General features: G+C 42.3%; 1 protein-coding gene across 9 annotated transcripts in view; it reads right to left on the minus strand.

The window, feature by feature from the left end:
- Positions 1–14109, minus strand: part of pyd (zonula occludens-like protein polychaetoid) — a 69468-nt gene that overhangs the window by 27514 nt on the left and 27845 nt on the right. The window contains exon 1 of one of the 9 annotated variants that reach the window (XM_087353059.1): positions 9995–10033. The exons of 7 other annotated variants lie outside the window; for them this stretch is intronic. In XM_087353059.1, coding sequence (XP_087209185.1) covers positions 9995–10018 — 24 coding nt within the window. In that variant the 5' untranslated portion in view covers positions 10019–10033. Of the gene's footprint in view, positions 1–3553; positions 3886–9994; positions 10034–14109 lie in introns of those variants that run through there. One more of the 9 variants, XM_022064628.2, reaches the window with a different exon arrangement.

Genomic DNA, 14109 nt, shown 5'->3' on the forward strand with positions numbered 1-14109 from the left:
TGGTTCCTACGGATTATAAAATTTCCATTAACGATTGCATTAAAGCTGTGTAATTAATTAAAGTGCAATGGCCCATGTAAATCAGAGTAAGAGCGCCATTCAGTTAGCCAGGCAATTTTCCACGCCCTCCATCAATTCCGCCACGACATTTCCACACATTACCCGAACAGTCCCGTTGCACCATCACAGGTTAACTGCAAACCTCAGTTATCCCTTATAATCGTCGTAGTAATTCTTCTGTATTTTTAACAACTTTGTCAACGCCACTGCACAAAAATTCTGACTGTGTTTGATCCATTTTAATATTATCCTCCAATCTGACTAAGAAAATTGTAGAATTCTTTATAGATACGTTCGAGAAATTGTCCGCCTCGAATCGTAACCGGATTACAAGCTGTCTTAAGTAAACTTATCCACCCACCATTCATGATCACCTTCTCAGCCCAATTTTATACTAAACTCTGTAATTTAAGGAAAGTTCTATAAACAAGGCAATCACACCACCTCCATTTTGATCCTCAAAACTGACCACTTTACAACCGGTTTCCCCATGAAATTTTTGCTCGAAATTTTGTTTCCTTCATCTTGATCAAAGTTTCATTCGCTTTTGTGAAATGATTGTGCCCTCCCCGTGGGTTGGCACTGAGTCCCTTGTGCCGTTTTTGAACAAAATACGACTGGATTCTAATTGGAAGTAGAAGTTTTTGAAAGTAGCTGTGGGGGTTCGCTTTTGATTTCTTTTTGAAAAGAAATAAATAAACTTTGTAAGAAGCTACGGTATCATCATTTAAGCCTGTCGAAGCATCTGACCCTAAAACAGGCTAATTAAAGACTAACGAAAAAAAGGGCACACATAACATCTCATAATTTTCCTGACGGGAGCAAAAACTATTTTGAATATTCAGTACTGCATGTAGACCCATTCTTAATTTATTAATTTTTATTATCTTAATAGGCTCATGGCTTTATTAGTCTCCTAGACATAAGACCGTTCCTTTTGATACTGCGTTTTCTTTGCGGTACGGACTAAATTCTTAAATGCCATTTGGAAGAGTTAAGGTTTCAGAGAATCAGTGGACTGAATACTAGAAAAGAAATCGACCTTTGTACAATGTTAAGTCCCCCCCACCCTTCAGAACGTCTTGATTTAAATTTGTGTTTTAAAATACCTCCCAAAATAAAATCCTACTTTTGCTACTGACTGTACTTTGCAGGCGCTGCTTTTGGAAAGATCCGTGCATGCGAAATGCTAGCGAGGTAAAAATATCAAGATTTAACTAAAAACTCGTTCTGCAAGGGCGAAGCAACTTATCAAATCCTTGGCTTCACAGCAGGAGATTTTATCTTCGTCCTCAGGACACGTTCCATCGTTTTACCAGCGCAGAAATATTCAGCACCTGCTGTAAAACTGGTGTGGGGGGGAGTGGGGGTGGAAACGTGTTCTTCAGTCTCTTGTGCTTTTTCAAATACCTCGGTACACGAGAATACTCCCGTACCCTGGACCAGATCCCCGGCAGAAACATCTCTGTAATGTTCTCGAGAAGCCACGGTGGTCTAGCGGTTAAAACGCTGGCCTTGTAATCCTGGGGGTCTCGGGTTCGATTCCCGGCGGTGCCCGAATTTATAACTTGTGTTGGGCAAGGCCGTGGTCTAGGCAACACGGAGTTTTCCTCCGTGGCATCCCAACAATTACTCCATTCACACACAGAAGAAGGCAATGGCAAACCACTTCTGGATCATCTGCCAAGAACGTATATGAACAGGTCCCAGTCCGAGAAAAGGATGGAAGGATCCTGTTCATATGGACCTGTCGTCAGACAGAACACTAAATAAAAATAAATAAATGTTCTCGATCTTGGCTAAACGGACCGCAACCATTCTTCATCACTGAGATGATCCACTTAAAGAACAAAAGTTTTGGTACCGCGTTCAAAGAAGACCGATATTGGGTGCGGTCCTCAGATATTCTCATGCACCCTTCACCGCCACAACATACTTCCATCTCATTCTTGTTCTTCCAAGTGTTCATTCTACAACTTATTTTATCTCCTAGTGCACGATGCGTGTCCACCCCATAACAATCTTAAATAACCCCAATAACCCCGCTACTCCACCCCATTACACTTTTCAAATATTCAGGATTACGTGTCTTAACGAGATTTGTATTTTATGTAAATAGGCTTGCGAACTGGCAGTTTTTTTAACAAAATTATTAAATTCTATCCAAGCTTCATATATTGCACCGGCAGGGACCAATAATCAAATTCACCGACAACACCCGAAGTTAAAAGTACAAAACCAAATTTAATCTAAATCCTTTCAACATCGGGGATGAAACGTGCGGACTGGTGTTGCGTACCACACACACAAAATACGGTTCACGAAGTTCGTTTGAATCACATTTATTGAAATACAGCGTCTGTCCAAAGAGCAGACGCTAGGGGCTTCGAATTCTCGCCTCCCCCTCCCAGTTACGGGTAACAACAGATCCATTAAGCACAAAAGCTTCCACAAAATCCAATAATGTGTACGGTTCCTCGCGTGTTCTTGTGGATGGGCGCGTTCCAAATCCATGTCGAGTGAATATCGAAGTGGTTCATAACTATGACGTGCGGTGGCATAATCTTCGTATCGATTCCACTGACAACACAGTTAGTGATTAATACTGCACACAGATGTCGTTTATTATATTTTTTTTATTACAGGTACATTAGAATACTTGGGGCTCCACAAGGGAATTTCATATACAGGGACAAATCTCTTAAGAGGATACGTCACTGATCGTCATGAAGATTCAAAGATAAAACAATGAGTCATTGAGGTGGAACAAGACAAGCGAGGGAACGTGGGAGCGGAAATACGTAACAATTTGAAACGTTAAGAAATTACAACGGCAGTGTTGACTGTGTTACGTTTGCAGAAATATCTGGTTAGAAGAACGACGTATTGCAATTAAAAGAACTTGGCTAACTTCAAGCTCATTCCCAAGCTCCTCTTTCCCTTAAAAGCGAAGTATCACCTGTTTTAATAATCAGTAACTTCGCCTTTTTTGCCAACATTGTGTACTTATCGGTTTATCATAATTCTCACAATAAACATCGACTATTTCCTTAAACAGCGTTAACCAGTTGATCCTTGCAATGGTGAAGCGTTGTGTTTACTTCGCGGTACGGACTGATTTCTTAAATGTTATTTAGACGAGCTTTCAAAGGGTTAACCAGTTGATCTTTGTAATGGTGAAGAGTTGTGTTTTCTTCGCGGTACGGACCGAGTTCATACCTTTAAGACGAACTTCGGCTTGGAAGGGTTTCGTCGCAACTTATCATATTGAACTTGGCCATATTTATTTCTAATTCAATTAGCATTGGCCATGCCTAAAAACAAAAGAGTGCCGTAAGCGAAGTCGTAGTTCCACGCTGAGGTAGGAAAGGAAACATCCCTGCCCTGGCAGGGAATCGAAACCCGTTCCTCCAGCCCGTAACCAGTGGGCCCAACCTCACTGGCTGTTTGTTGTTGTTACAGAAGTTGTCATTGGCTACGTCGACATACTTACCTTGTTCAAGTTTGTGTAGAACTTCATGGCGCGCTGTGTTGTGTCCGCGATCACTTGAACTAACTGTTCGGTTCCCCGAGGAGAATTTCAACTTCATCGGACATGGCACTGACACGATTTCACGTCGATATTTCGAATCTTCAAATGAATAATTGACATCTCGTGCTAGGACAGTCACGTGTCTTCACGAGTCTATGTACCGTTAAAAGCTCAGTGTGGATTACGAGCGCAATACTATCCATTTAAAACACTAGTGGTAAGTATATGTACCACTTGATGGAACAACCAAGAACTATATACACTTTATCCAAAGAGTGCACGTATGTGTTTCGAATGATTTTCACTATAAACAGCAATTATTTTCTTAAACAGCGTTAACCACTTGATTTCTGTAATGGTGAAGAGATGTGTTTTCTTCGCGGTACGACCTGAATTCTTAAATACTATTTAAATGAGATTCGGATTTAAAGGATAAAATACGGTAAATAGTCTTTAGGGTATTGTACGACGCTATTTCAACTGAATGGGTTTTATACGGTAAAATGAGATTGGATTATTATCATGAGCGGCGAGTAGATGAAGATTTGGAAAGAGGCTATCGTACCTCATTTAGAGACAGGTCTTCGCCTACTATCAACCGAGAAAAACCACGAAATATCTCAACTCGAATTGATATTCGAACCATTCATCTATCGGCTAGAAGTCTAGAGGTTTAATTCTGGACCACCCTGATAGCGTAATTTGAATAGAAATATATGCAAGTTTCGATTAAATAGACATGATCCATTAACAAGTTGATAAAAGGGATGCGTGCAATACCGACCTATTCGGTTTACAGAACTCGTACAGATGTGACGTGGAGCAGCTTTTGATGTGACAAATGACAACTGACAAGAGCAGATCGTACGGCCTACCAGGAAGGGTGGCCAACTGAGTGCGTGGTTAGTTAAGAGCGTTCTATCAATCCAGTCGAGTGCGTGAACTATTCAGTTGATAACTTTCAACAACAACAAAATCGCATGATTTGGGCAAATTTCTAATTATCTCACACACACACCGTTAAGGAGTATGGAGAAGTGGTGGCAAACTTCCACGCATTTTAATCCTCAGTACCGTGTGTACGCGTCGGGTTAGCTTCACGTTCAGATGTGTTTACCAGTGGAAATAAAATAGTCATAGTCCTGACAGGAATTGTTATTATTTAGTAAGGGCCGTTTTACCACCGAGAGAGAAGCCCTGGTAGCTTACTCACTGGAAGGGCCCTAGGGCCGACCTGAACGGTGGCGAAAATATCTACTCCACCAGACACCCAGCCCGTTCAGACTGAAGTATCCCATCTCTTCCTTCACCTTTTACCGAGGTTAATAATGAGTGGAGCTATACCTTCACGCCCCCATACGTCTTCACGGAATAGTGACTGGTTAGAACAATAAAAGCTTTACATTTATCCACGCGCCATAATTATGTTTACACAGATTCCACCGACCACGTTTTGCGACTTCTTTGTTCCTAAACAAAATCTCAGACACCATTTTCCGTCACTTCGACCCTGAAGAAGGATAATGCATATTGACCCCGAAATGTCGGTATTTTTAACATTTCGACACGGTGCACAACTCGTAAAAATCTGAAATTCTTAAACGTTTTAAGTTTCTCTCTTCAAATATTCACCAAACCGGTAAGAACGAGTCGGGGAAACTTCAATTCAACTATAAAATACTTCACGCCGTGTAAGTCTTACGCGCGAAGAAACAATTTTCTTCAGTAAAAATAAATAAATAAACGTAATTTTTTTAAGCCACCTTATCTTACGCGTAATTTATTGAGTCGTGTCCAACCGCGAACTTCACACCTTCACTTCTGCAACCCGAACTACACTGTGACCCTGTTCAGGAGCTGCCAGTCGCGTCGCCATGGAGACGGACGAGCGTCGTCCACGCGCCGGCGTCCAGCATCGTGCACAAAAGTTGACAGTCACAAATTCTGCGACCAAACTGACTAGTCAGATTCATCATCCAGCAACATTACGTTCCTCCGGGCAACGAACCCGCCTACCGCAGGTATAAATTATCTAGGGACAACCAGGAGTCCCTGTTCACAATTTCCGCCCTATAGACCAGCTAGAATTTGAAGCCAGAGGGCTTAATGGAACGCACACGAAATAAATTCTTACATCTATGCGAATAAATTATAACTTAACAGCGTGAAGTGTTTGAAATTCGGACACTATTTAGAATCTATATGCTAAAATCCGGCTAATACTTAAGATCTGGACATTAATTACAACAACTGTGCCAATATTGTCTGAAACATTTTCTATGCTACCTCTAGGATACAAATCATAATTCAAATTCTAGTAACCAGTTATTTTTTGAGACCCTGTGATGGGGACTGAGTAGGTACCCCTCGCCTGAAGACGGAAACAAAGCCAGTTTCCGAAACGTCGTTGTTTCCCCTTCTTTTAAACAAGGACGACGGGGAAAAAGTCCAGACAATGAATAATTTTAACTTACATTTCTTGTTTCATATTCTAAAAGTCTCGGATTTCGATGTCGGCTCAAATATTTAAATAGACAATAGCAGCTTCCTTCTGACCCTGAGATCCTTTACAATTTATCATCCATAATTATCTTTCCACTTCACGCTACGTAACTTACACACTTGGGATTGCGTCTTTAAACTGACAAACAAAGAACACACTGGAAGTATCAGATTTCCTTTTAAAAAAGTTCAGAAAAGCTGAGAAGTATCAGAGGCGGGCAAAGTTGTTCACTACTTTCATATTCCTAAGAATATATATTCAAGGACATTTGTTTATAATTTATTTAACGAGGCTTTTTCAGTAAATCAGACAAAGTAGCGTCGAATAAGAGAATTGGAAAGGATGTGGAAGGAAGCGGTCGTGGCTTAATTTGAGATGCTATCCCGGCATTTGCCTGGAGAGACCCGAGGAAAACCATGAAAAAATCTGTCAGGATATCAGGTCTTCGGGCCGAGATTTGAAGCCGGGACCTCTCAAACACGAAACAGGAGTGCTGACTGCCTTTCGTTCGGCAGCTGTTCCAAGAAATTTACCGTCTGAAACAAACCACTGGACGCACAAATGCACATCTTTGGGCAGCTGGATCCAGTTCACGACCTACTTATATAAATCAATTTTAATATTATCATCCCATCCACGAACACGTCTCTCATGTTGAACAGCAGTATTTATTTAATTTTATTTTAGTGTTCTGTCTGACGACAGGTCCATATGAACAGGATCCTTCCATCCTTTTCTCGGACTGGGACCTGTTCATATACGTTCTTGGCAGATGATCCAGAAGTGCTTTGCCATTGCCTTCTTCTGTGTGTGAATGGAGTAATTGTTGGGATGCCACGGAGGAAAACTCCGTGTTGCCTAGACCACGGCCTTGCCCAACACAATTTATAAATTCGGGCACCGCCGGGAATCGAACCCGAGACCCCCAGGATTACAAGGCCAGCGTTCTAACCGCTAGACCACCGTGTGGCTATGAACAGCAGTAGCGCCGCGTAATCTGGTACAACTTTACCGAAGATTTTCAGAGGTACTTCCAACATCACTCGTCGCCCTGATGATAGAGGCAGCAAGGACCTCTGAAACGTCGGTAAACTTCTACCAGACCACACGGACCTGCAACCCAGATTTCTCACACTCCCCGAATCTGTTGCGCTGTTGACAAACACGTCGACGGAGATAAGGCGTCTCCTTGTTTTGCCCCGCGTTGCTCCCAACCCGCACGATGAAACACAAGACAACTTTCCCAGACTTCGTTGTCCTGCTATATTTATTGGTTGTAAACACGAGGGAGGTTAATTCCCAAAGATAACGACGCACGGCGCAATCAACGAATCTCTTTGTTACCAAGCAACCAGCTGCCCACTACATGCACAAAGCGCCCAAGTCACAGTCAAACCACATATTAGTACCGATTCGTCCTCGACAGATCCCGCAACCAAGACACTAACGACTAGCTACGCCTTTCCTTTTGATTTTGTGACCTACGGGCATTTCCATGCCTTTTAGAAATGATCTACACTTAAAATTACTAGTAACATTCTTCCGAAAACAATTTTTTGACAAGTTTATTCCATTTTAATTTAGCTCTGAGACTCAAATTGAACCTATAACAACTTTTCTGGTCACCCGGTGTTAAAATATGAGCCAGAGATTAAAAGCAACCACGAACCGCTGCAGAGGTCCTCTTGTGGCACAAAAACACAATCCAGAGAGGTAATCCTCCAATTTTGCAGCCACGTCACGTGACCACCCTCTGCCACAATTGTAACACTGGCCCCCAGGGATTTGGGGGGGGGGGTGCTATGCATGTCCAAGAACTGTGCGCCGTCAAACATCGGCCTTTCATAATATTCGGATTCCGTAATAAAAGCTTTGATGACCAGAGATTGGACAAATCCCCTGGCTCTTTTACGTTAATGAGAGCTCGCAGTTACGTGCATTATGAACTTCAAGATTAGCCCCGTTGCTAGGAAACCATTAGCTACTCAGAATTTATTCCGAGGGGAGGGGGCGGCTGCTTAAAATTCAATAAAAAAACACGGTTGATTAAAAAGGCAACAGCACTGTACATTTTTTCCTTGGGTTTGTGATTGTGACCATCCTGCCAACTGCAAGGGCGAAGTGGAGATTTAATCCTGAAAAACTAGATGTAGCGCCTGGTTTAACATCCTGCAACAATGACTTTTTCCACTGGTTTTTCCTGTAACAATTAACTTTTCCACTGGTTTAACTTCCTGTAACAATGACTTTTTCCACTGGTTTAACATCCTGTAACAATGAATTTTCCAATGGCGTAACATCCTGTAACAATGATTTTTTCCACTGGTTTAACATCCTGTAACAATGACTTTTTCCACTGGTTAAACATCCTGCAACAATGACTTTTTCCACTGGTTTAACTTCCTGTAACAATGAATGTTTCCAATGGTTTAACATCCTGCAACAATGACTTTTTCCACTGGTTTAACATTCTGTAACAATTAATTTTTTCACTGGTTTAACATCCTGTAACAATGACTTTTTCCACTGGTTTAACTTCCTGCAACAATGACTTTTTCCACTGGTTTAACATCCTGTAACAATGACTTTTTCCACTGGTTAAACATCCTGCAACAATGACTTTTTCCACTGGTTTAACTTCCTGTAACAATGAATGTTTCCAATGGTTTAACATCCTGCAACAATGACTTTTTCCACTGGTTTAACATTCTGTAACAATTACTTTTTCCTATGGTTTAACATCCTGTAACAATGATTTTTTCTACCGGTTTAACATCCTGTAACAATTAACTTTTCCACAACAATTACTTACCTTAACAGCATTAATAAATTGTTCTTTGTAATGGCGAAGCATTGGTTTCCTTGCGGTAGGACTTAATGTTCAAATATTATTTATGCGAGCGTTGGTCTTCGAAAGGTTAAAAGGATGACAGCATTAAGCCGGAAGGCAATCCTGTTTATGCGGCCTACCCAGTCAAGTGCTGACAAGAGTGCAGTCCGTTAAGCGTCATAACGGTGTTCCGCACAGGCACGTACGCGTAATCCTCGTCAGATTCCGATCAACCTAACCTACCGGAAGTTTGTGTCGAGTGGTTGACACTGAAGCTTCGTATCTGGGAGTTACCGGGTTCAAATCTCGGCCACGAAGTTGACTACCATGACATTTATTGTGGTATTTCTCCATCCATTCATACATTGCTAAGCATTCACCTTGCAAAGCAGGTCAGGGCCAAATTCTTACGTCCCTCGCCTACTTTTTAATATTATCCACGTATAAGTTAAGCTTGACACTTCATGAGCACCATGCCTTGAACAAGGAAGTGGAGTTATAGCTCCACGTTCCATCAGTATTAAACCCTACAAAACACCCCTCCCCCGGGTACCGACTGGATAAAATCCTCGGTAGGCCCCACAGTGGGTTGGCCTCGGTAGACAAGAGAAAAATCCCTTGCCCTTGTGGGGAACCGAACTATGGTAGCGCATCCCGTAGCCTAGCCAATATTCTGACTGAGATATCTAACTCCTTAACAAATTAACAGGAACAATGACCTGAAGATGGAACCAGATCCAGCCTCCGAAACGCTGTGTGTATTATGTAACCAGAAAATGGATAAGGTTGAAAGACATTTCTTCCATATCGATACTAACAAACAAACCGACTAGAATGCTCGTTACAGAAAACTTCCTGACCATTTAACAGATATTTTAATATTTCATGGTGGCTTTATGGAACACGCACTTTAACGTTTTTAAATTTAAAACAACAAAAAAACAGGTGACTACACTGCCCGTTCAATTCAGGCGAGATTCCGGGTTAGGAATTGTCCTGAAGATCAATTTCAGTATTATTTTCCAAGTTTTCACAAAACAGGTAAGCGGAGGGCGGTATGTTCTCTTACCGGCTGAGCGTTGACATACTTCATGGCTGTTACAGTTGCCTTAGATCCCGTTTGCAGTATGGGGACACTGCACACGTACACACCTGACAAATATTATCGCGACGAACAATTCAGCAGCGGATCCAATCCACAGGCCCTGTTCTTTCGCGTGTCCAGCACTAGGCACTATTAGGTTGCACGTGGTCTGATCCACACTGAGAAGGAATGTTTCAGAAGCAAGTGTTGCTAGCTGTCTGAGTGGTATGGGGGCCAGCAACCTGTAGGAACCTGTCGCGAGTGTACTCAGGACAGGAGTGGACAAAGAAGGAGACGGAACTTGAAGACAATTATAAAAGTTCAAAAGAATAATAAATAGAATAGACCAAAGAAGGAGAGAATTTAAAGAAAATACAAAGAGATTACTAAAAATGGGGGGAAACAGGCCACGACCGCTTCCTTCCTTATTATTTCAAATTAATCATTCATGAGATAATGACAGAAACAAACGAAAAGCAAATCAAAACCATCCATTGCTGAAAACTTCACTTCCGGTCCTCTTATTCGCCTTCAATATGTTGTGTTAAAGTTTCCTTTTACAATCAGCTCGATGTTTTCAAGACGGGACAGAGACAAAAATTCTTTGGAGTTTATTTCTAAATTTTATAAAGTTAAACTGTTGAAATCGTAATTAAATCTGCGGAAATTAGCCACTGAAAAACTACTGTTCTCCTGAAAACGGGATCACGAATGTGGAATGTTTTTAAAATGTTTATAATTGCCTGATTCGTGTGGCAGAGAGAGAGATATGAGACGCCTCGACTGTTGTAAATATTAATTCCGCCTTCGCTGCGTGCGAGACTTATCTCGGGAGCGAACACAAAGCGAATGAGACCGAGAGGGCGAACACATTACGTCGCCCGGTTGAATCCACTTGCGCTGACGTTGTGGCGCCGGCTTCAGCACAAAAGAAATTCCTCTGGAAACGGGAACGTACGTTACCTGGCGACAACCCATAACGCAGAGGCTCCGTCAACAATTCGCGAAGGCCTCGTCTGTCCATGCTCACGTTACAAGGACGATTAAAGAAACAACACATACGAAAGACAAAGAAACAAAGCGAAAGGAGATACTAATATTGGACTACGACTTCATACGAATATTTAGAACTATTAAGGAATGGCACACAAGGTCTACGACCGGGCTTGCATTTAGAGACAGTCACTGACAAGAATCCAAGCCCCAGAAAACTGATATCTTCTTAAGTTCTCACTGCAGTGAGGATGTCGATAATGGTCTGCGAAGCTCAAGATAAGAGTTTGTATGTTTCTCCGAAACGTTGGTTATCTACACGGCTTTAGTAACGAAAACATCGACATTTTAAACGCCTTGAGAACCTCGAGTCTCATAAGGACGATCATGTTGAACTGAAAATTACTTGATACACAGAAATGCGAGAGCTACTACAATGCGGTCTCTGTAATATTGGCTCCCTCTTTTCCTGGAAGCTTCGCGGTCAGGCAAATTACGAGGGGTCACGGGCAGCAACGCATCTCTTGCGTCCCTCGGTCGAATGTTTACCACAACTTGACATCGAGTAGAACACAGTTCATAGTGGGCGGTGGTGAAGTGTTAACACCACTGTTTCAAATTCCAGAGGTTCAGTTATCCAATCTCGACCCAATATCCTGACAGTTCCATCATTTTCCTTAGTACCTATATGCTAGTTATTTAAAACTGGCCACGGCCGCTTCCCCGAAATCATTTCATTACCATGCATAAACGCCGTATCGTTCCACAAACAAAGAAACATATTAAACAAATGACTCGTCGGGACTGGAAATTTTTTGTTGGAATCTGGCATACAGGAGCCTCATAAGACAACGAACACGCACAGACGGGTTAACGTCACGGCAAACATGTAACCTTGTCGAGGGACACTGGAACACGAGACGGAATTTACAAGCGAACACCTGGCTCCAGCATTCAAGCCCTGGTCTAGACATCACGACGTCCGCTGGCTTAATGGCATTCCGAACAATAACCAGCAGTACTAAGTGGTAATTGAGGTGTGACGTCCTTGTCTTGCTACATTCACTACAAGTCCTCCGATAAAACCAAAACATCTGCCTCGCCCTGCTCTTCCCATGTTGATTACCTGTCGAAAACTTGTCAATACCAACCACGCCAGCTGATTTTGGAATAGTTCGATTAAACGCCAATGCCAACATTGCAAAATTACCCTCGCCTTTTAGGATTTGAGGTTTTCACGGCGGTGAATCTGAAGACAGCTTTCTTCTGGGTTGTTACGCCGAGTAATCTGGTAGAAGTTTAACGAGGTTTTACGTTTTATATTTACTAGACGATGGATAATATCCAAGTAAATTTTTATTCAATTTACCGAGGTCCTTGCTGCCTCCATCATCAGGGCGAACGGTAGACTTTTACACGACTAAACTGCGCAAAAACCCATAAGATATCCGTAATGTAAAACCCCTGCTAGCCTCTCTACAAAAAATGTCAGCATAACCGGCGTTAACTTATTCTAAGAACTTCTCGCTCTCTGGATGGGATATTTGTATTTCCACCGTTCTGCAACTAGCAGTCACTTACAAGCAGTGTAGCCACACTACCAGGGACAAAACTGCGAGTTTCGCCTACGTCACTAACTTGCGACTAGAAGGGAAACAAACGCATGTACCTCGTTATCCAAAGACATCGCCGACACAGGAATTCAGACAGCGAGCTACAAAGTATACTTCCGCTGGAAAAAAATAATGTTTTTGGCGTGGACTGTACTTGCTACTCCTCCCAGCCCTTCCCATCCAACTGCCTTTAACATCTAAAGGACGTCGAACGCACAGATTCGCCCCGACTACTATACGCGTGGTCTATGCTATCTGTTGCAGATCCAGGGTTTGTATAAACTTCGTGAGCGACAACCAACTTCCGGAATGTCTTATCATCCGTTGCTTTGTCCTCGCTTCATTTCCTCCTCTGTCGCATCTCCCGCTATCACTTCAGAGTCAAAAGAGAAGAATCTCTCTGTTATGTTGGCTGCTGGCTCTCAAGCCGACCCAACTAAACTGCTTATTTGGGACTGTCAGTGCAAATCAAACAAAATCTTTTTTTTAAAAAAAATTGACAAGTATAAAGCTGTACCGCTACACACAACAGAGGAGTCTGAGAGGGAGGTCAGTGGTCAGCGTCACGCTCCGGACCCCGGAGGAAAGAACCTCGGTACCAATTGGAAAGGATGGGGGCGCGGAGAGGATACAGGAGGAAAAGTTTTGACCTGTTGGGAATCGAATCCTGGTACTCCAGTCCGGAGTCAGGTAGAATTTCAGTAGCACAATTCGAACTGACACTTCACGAAACGTGGTAAAACAATTATTTGTCATACGTGTCATCCGAAATCTGCTATCCAAAAACATAGCCTGGTATATATTCAGGTTATAGTCTTCATCACCATTCATCAACGTGATTAACCATTTAAAACACAGTGGTAACTATATGTACCATCTGCTTTAACAATCACCAACTATTCATTTTGTATTAATGTGTTTCGTATGATTCTCGTTGTAAACAGCGATTATTTCCTTAAACAGCGTTAACCAGTTGATCTTTGTAATGGTGAAGAGTTGTGTTTTCTTCGCGGTACGGACTGAATTCTTAAATATTATTTAGACGAGCGTAGGCTTCAAAGGGTTTATACGGTTTAATTAAACCTTCTTTTTAAGCTATTATATCAGAACAGGTAATACTCAGCTTCACGGTTCGCCGTAAAGGACCGGCAACTTCTCCGACAGGAGAGTAATGCAGCCAAGTCTATCCTACAGGCGTTACACACCGAATAAGCTACTCCAGATACGACTAGCGTTCATCGTCTATGTTCAAAACCCTGAGAGTAGATCCTATTGTAAGCCAATTTAATCCATTCCACGCCCTTATCCTGCAATCTACTTCTAGTGCTCCCTAGAGCCTATCTCTGTTTAAGCCACACCGCGGTATCACACGAACAAAGCTGACGAGAGCTATCGATATTGCAGGTACTACCTGACTCTGAGAAAATAAGCAATCTCTCTGAGCTTTCACTAGTGTGGTCCAGCAGCTGGCAGGCGCGTTTCTGCCTCTCTCGT

This window comes from Zootermopsis nevadensis, unplaced genomic scaffold (assembly GCF_977971745.1).
Source record: "Zootermopsis nevadensis isolate Lab colony 2312 unplaced genomic scaffold, Znev_1.0 Znev_ptg000021l, whole genome shotgun sequence".
Classification (NCBI taxonomy): domain Eukaryota; kingdom Metazoa; phylum Arthropoda; class Insecta; order Blattodea; family Termopsidae; genus Zootermopsis; species Zootermopsis nevadensis.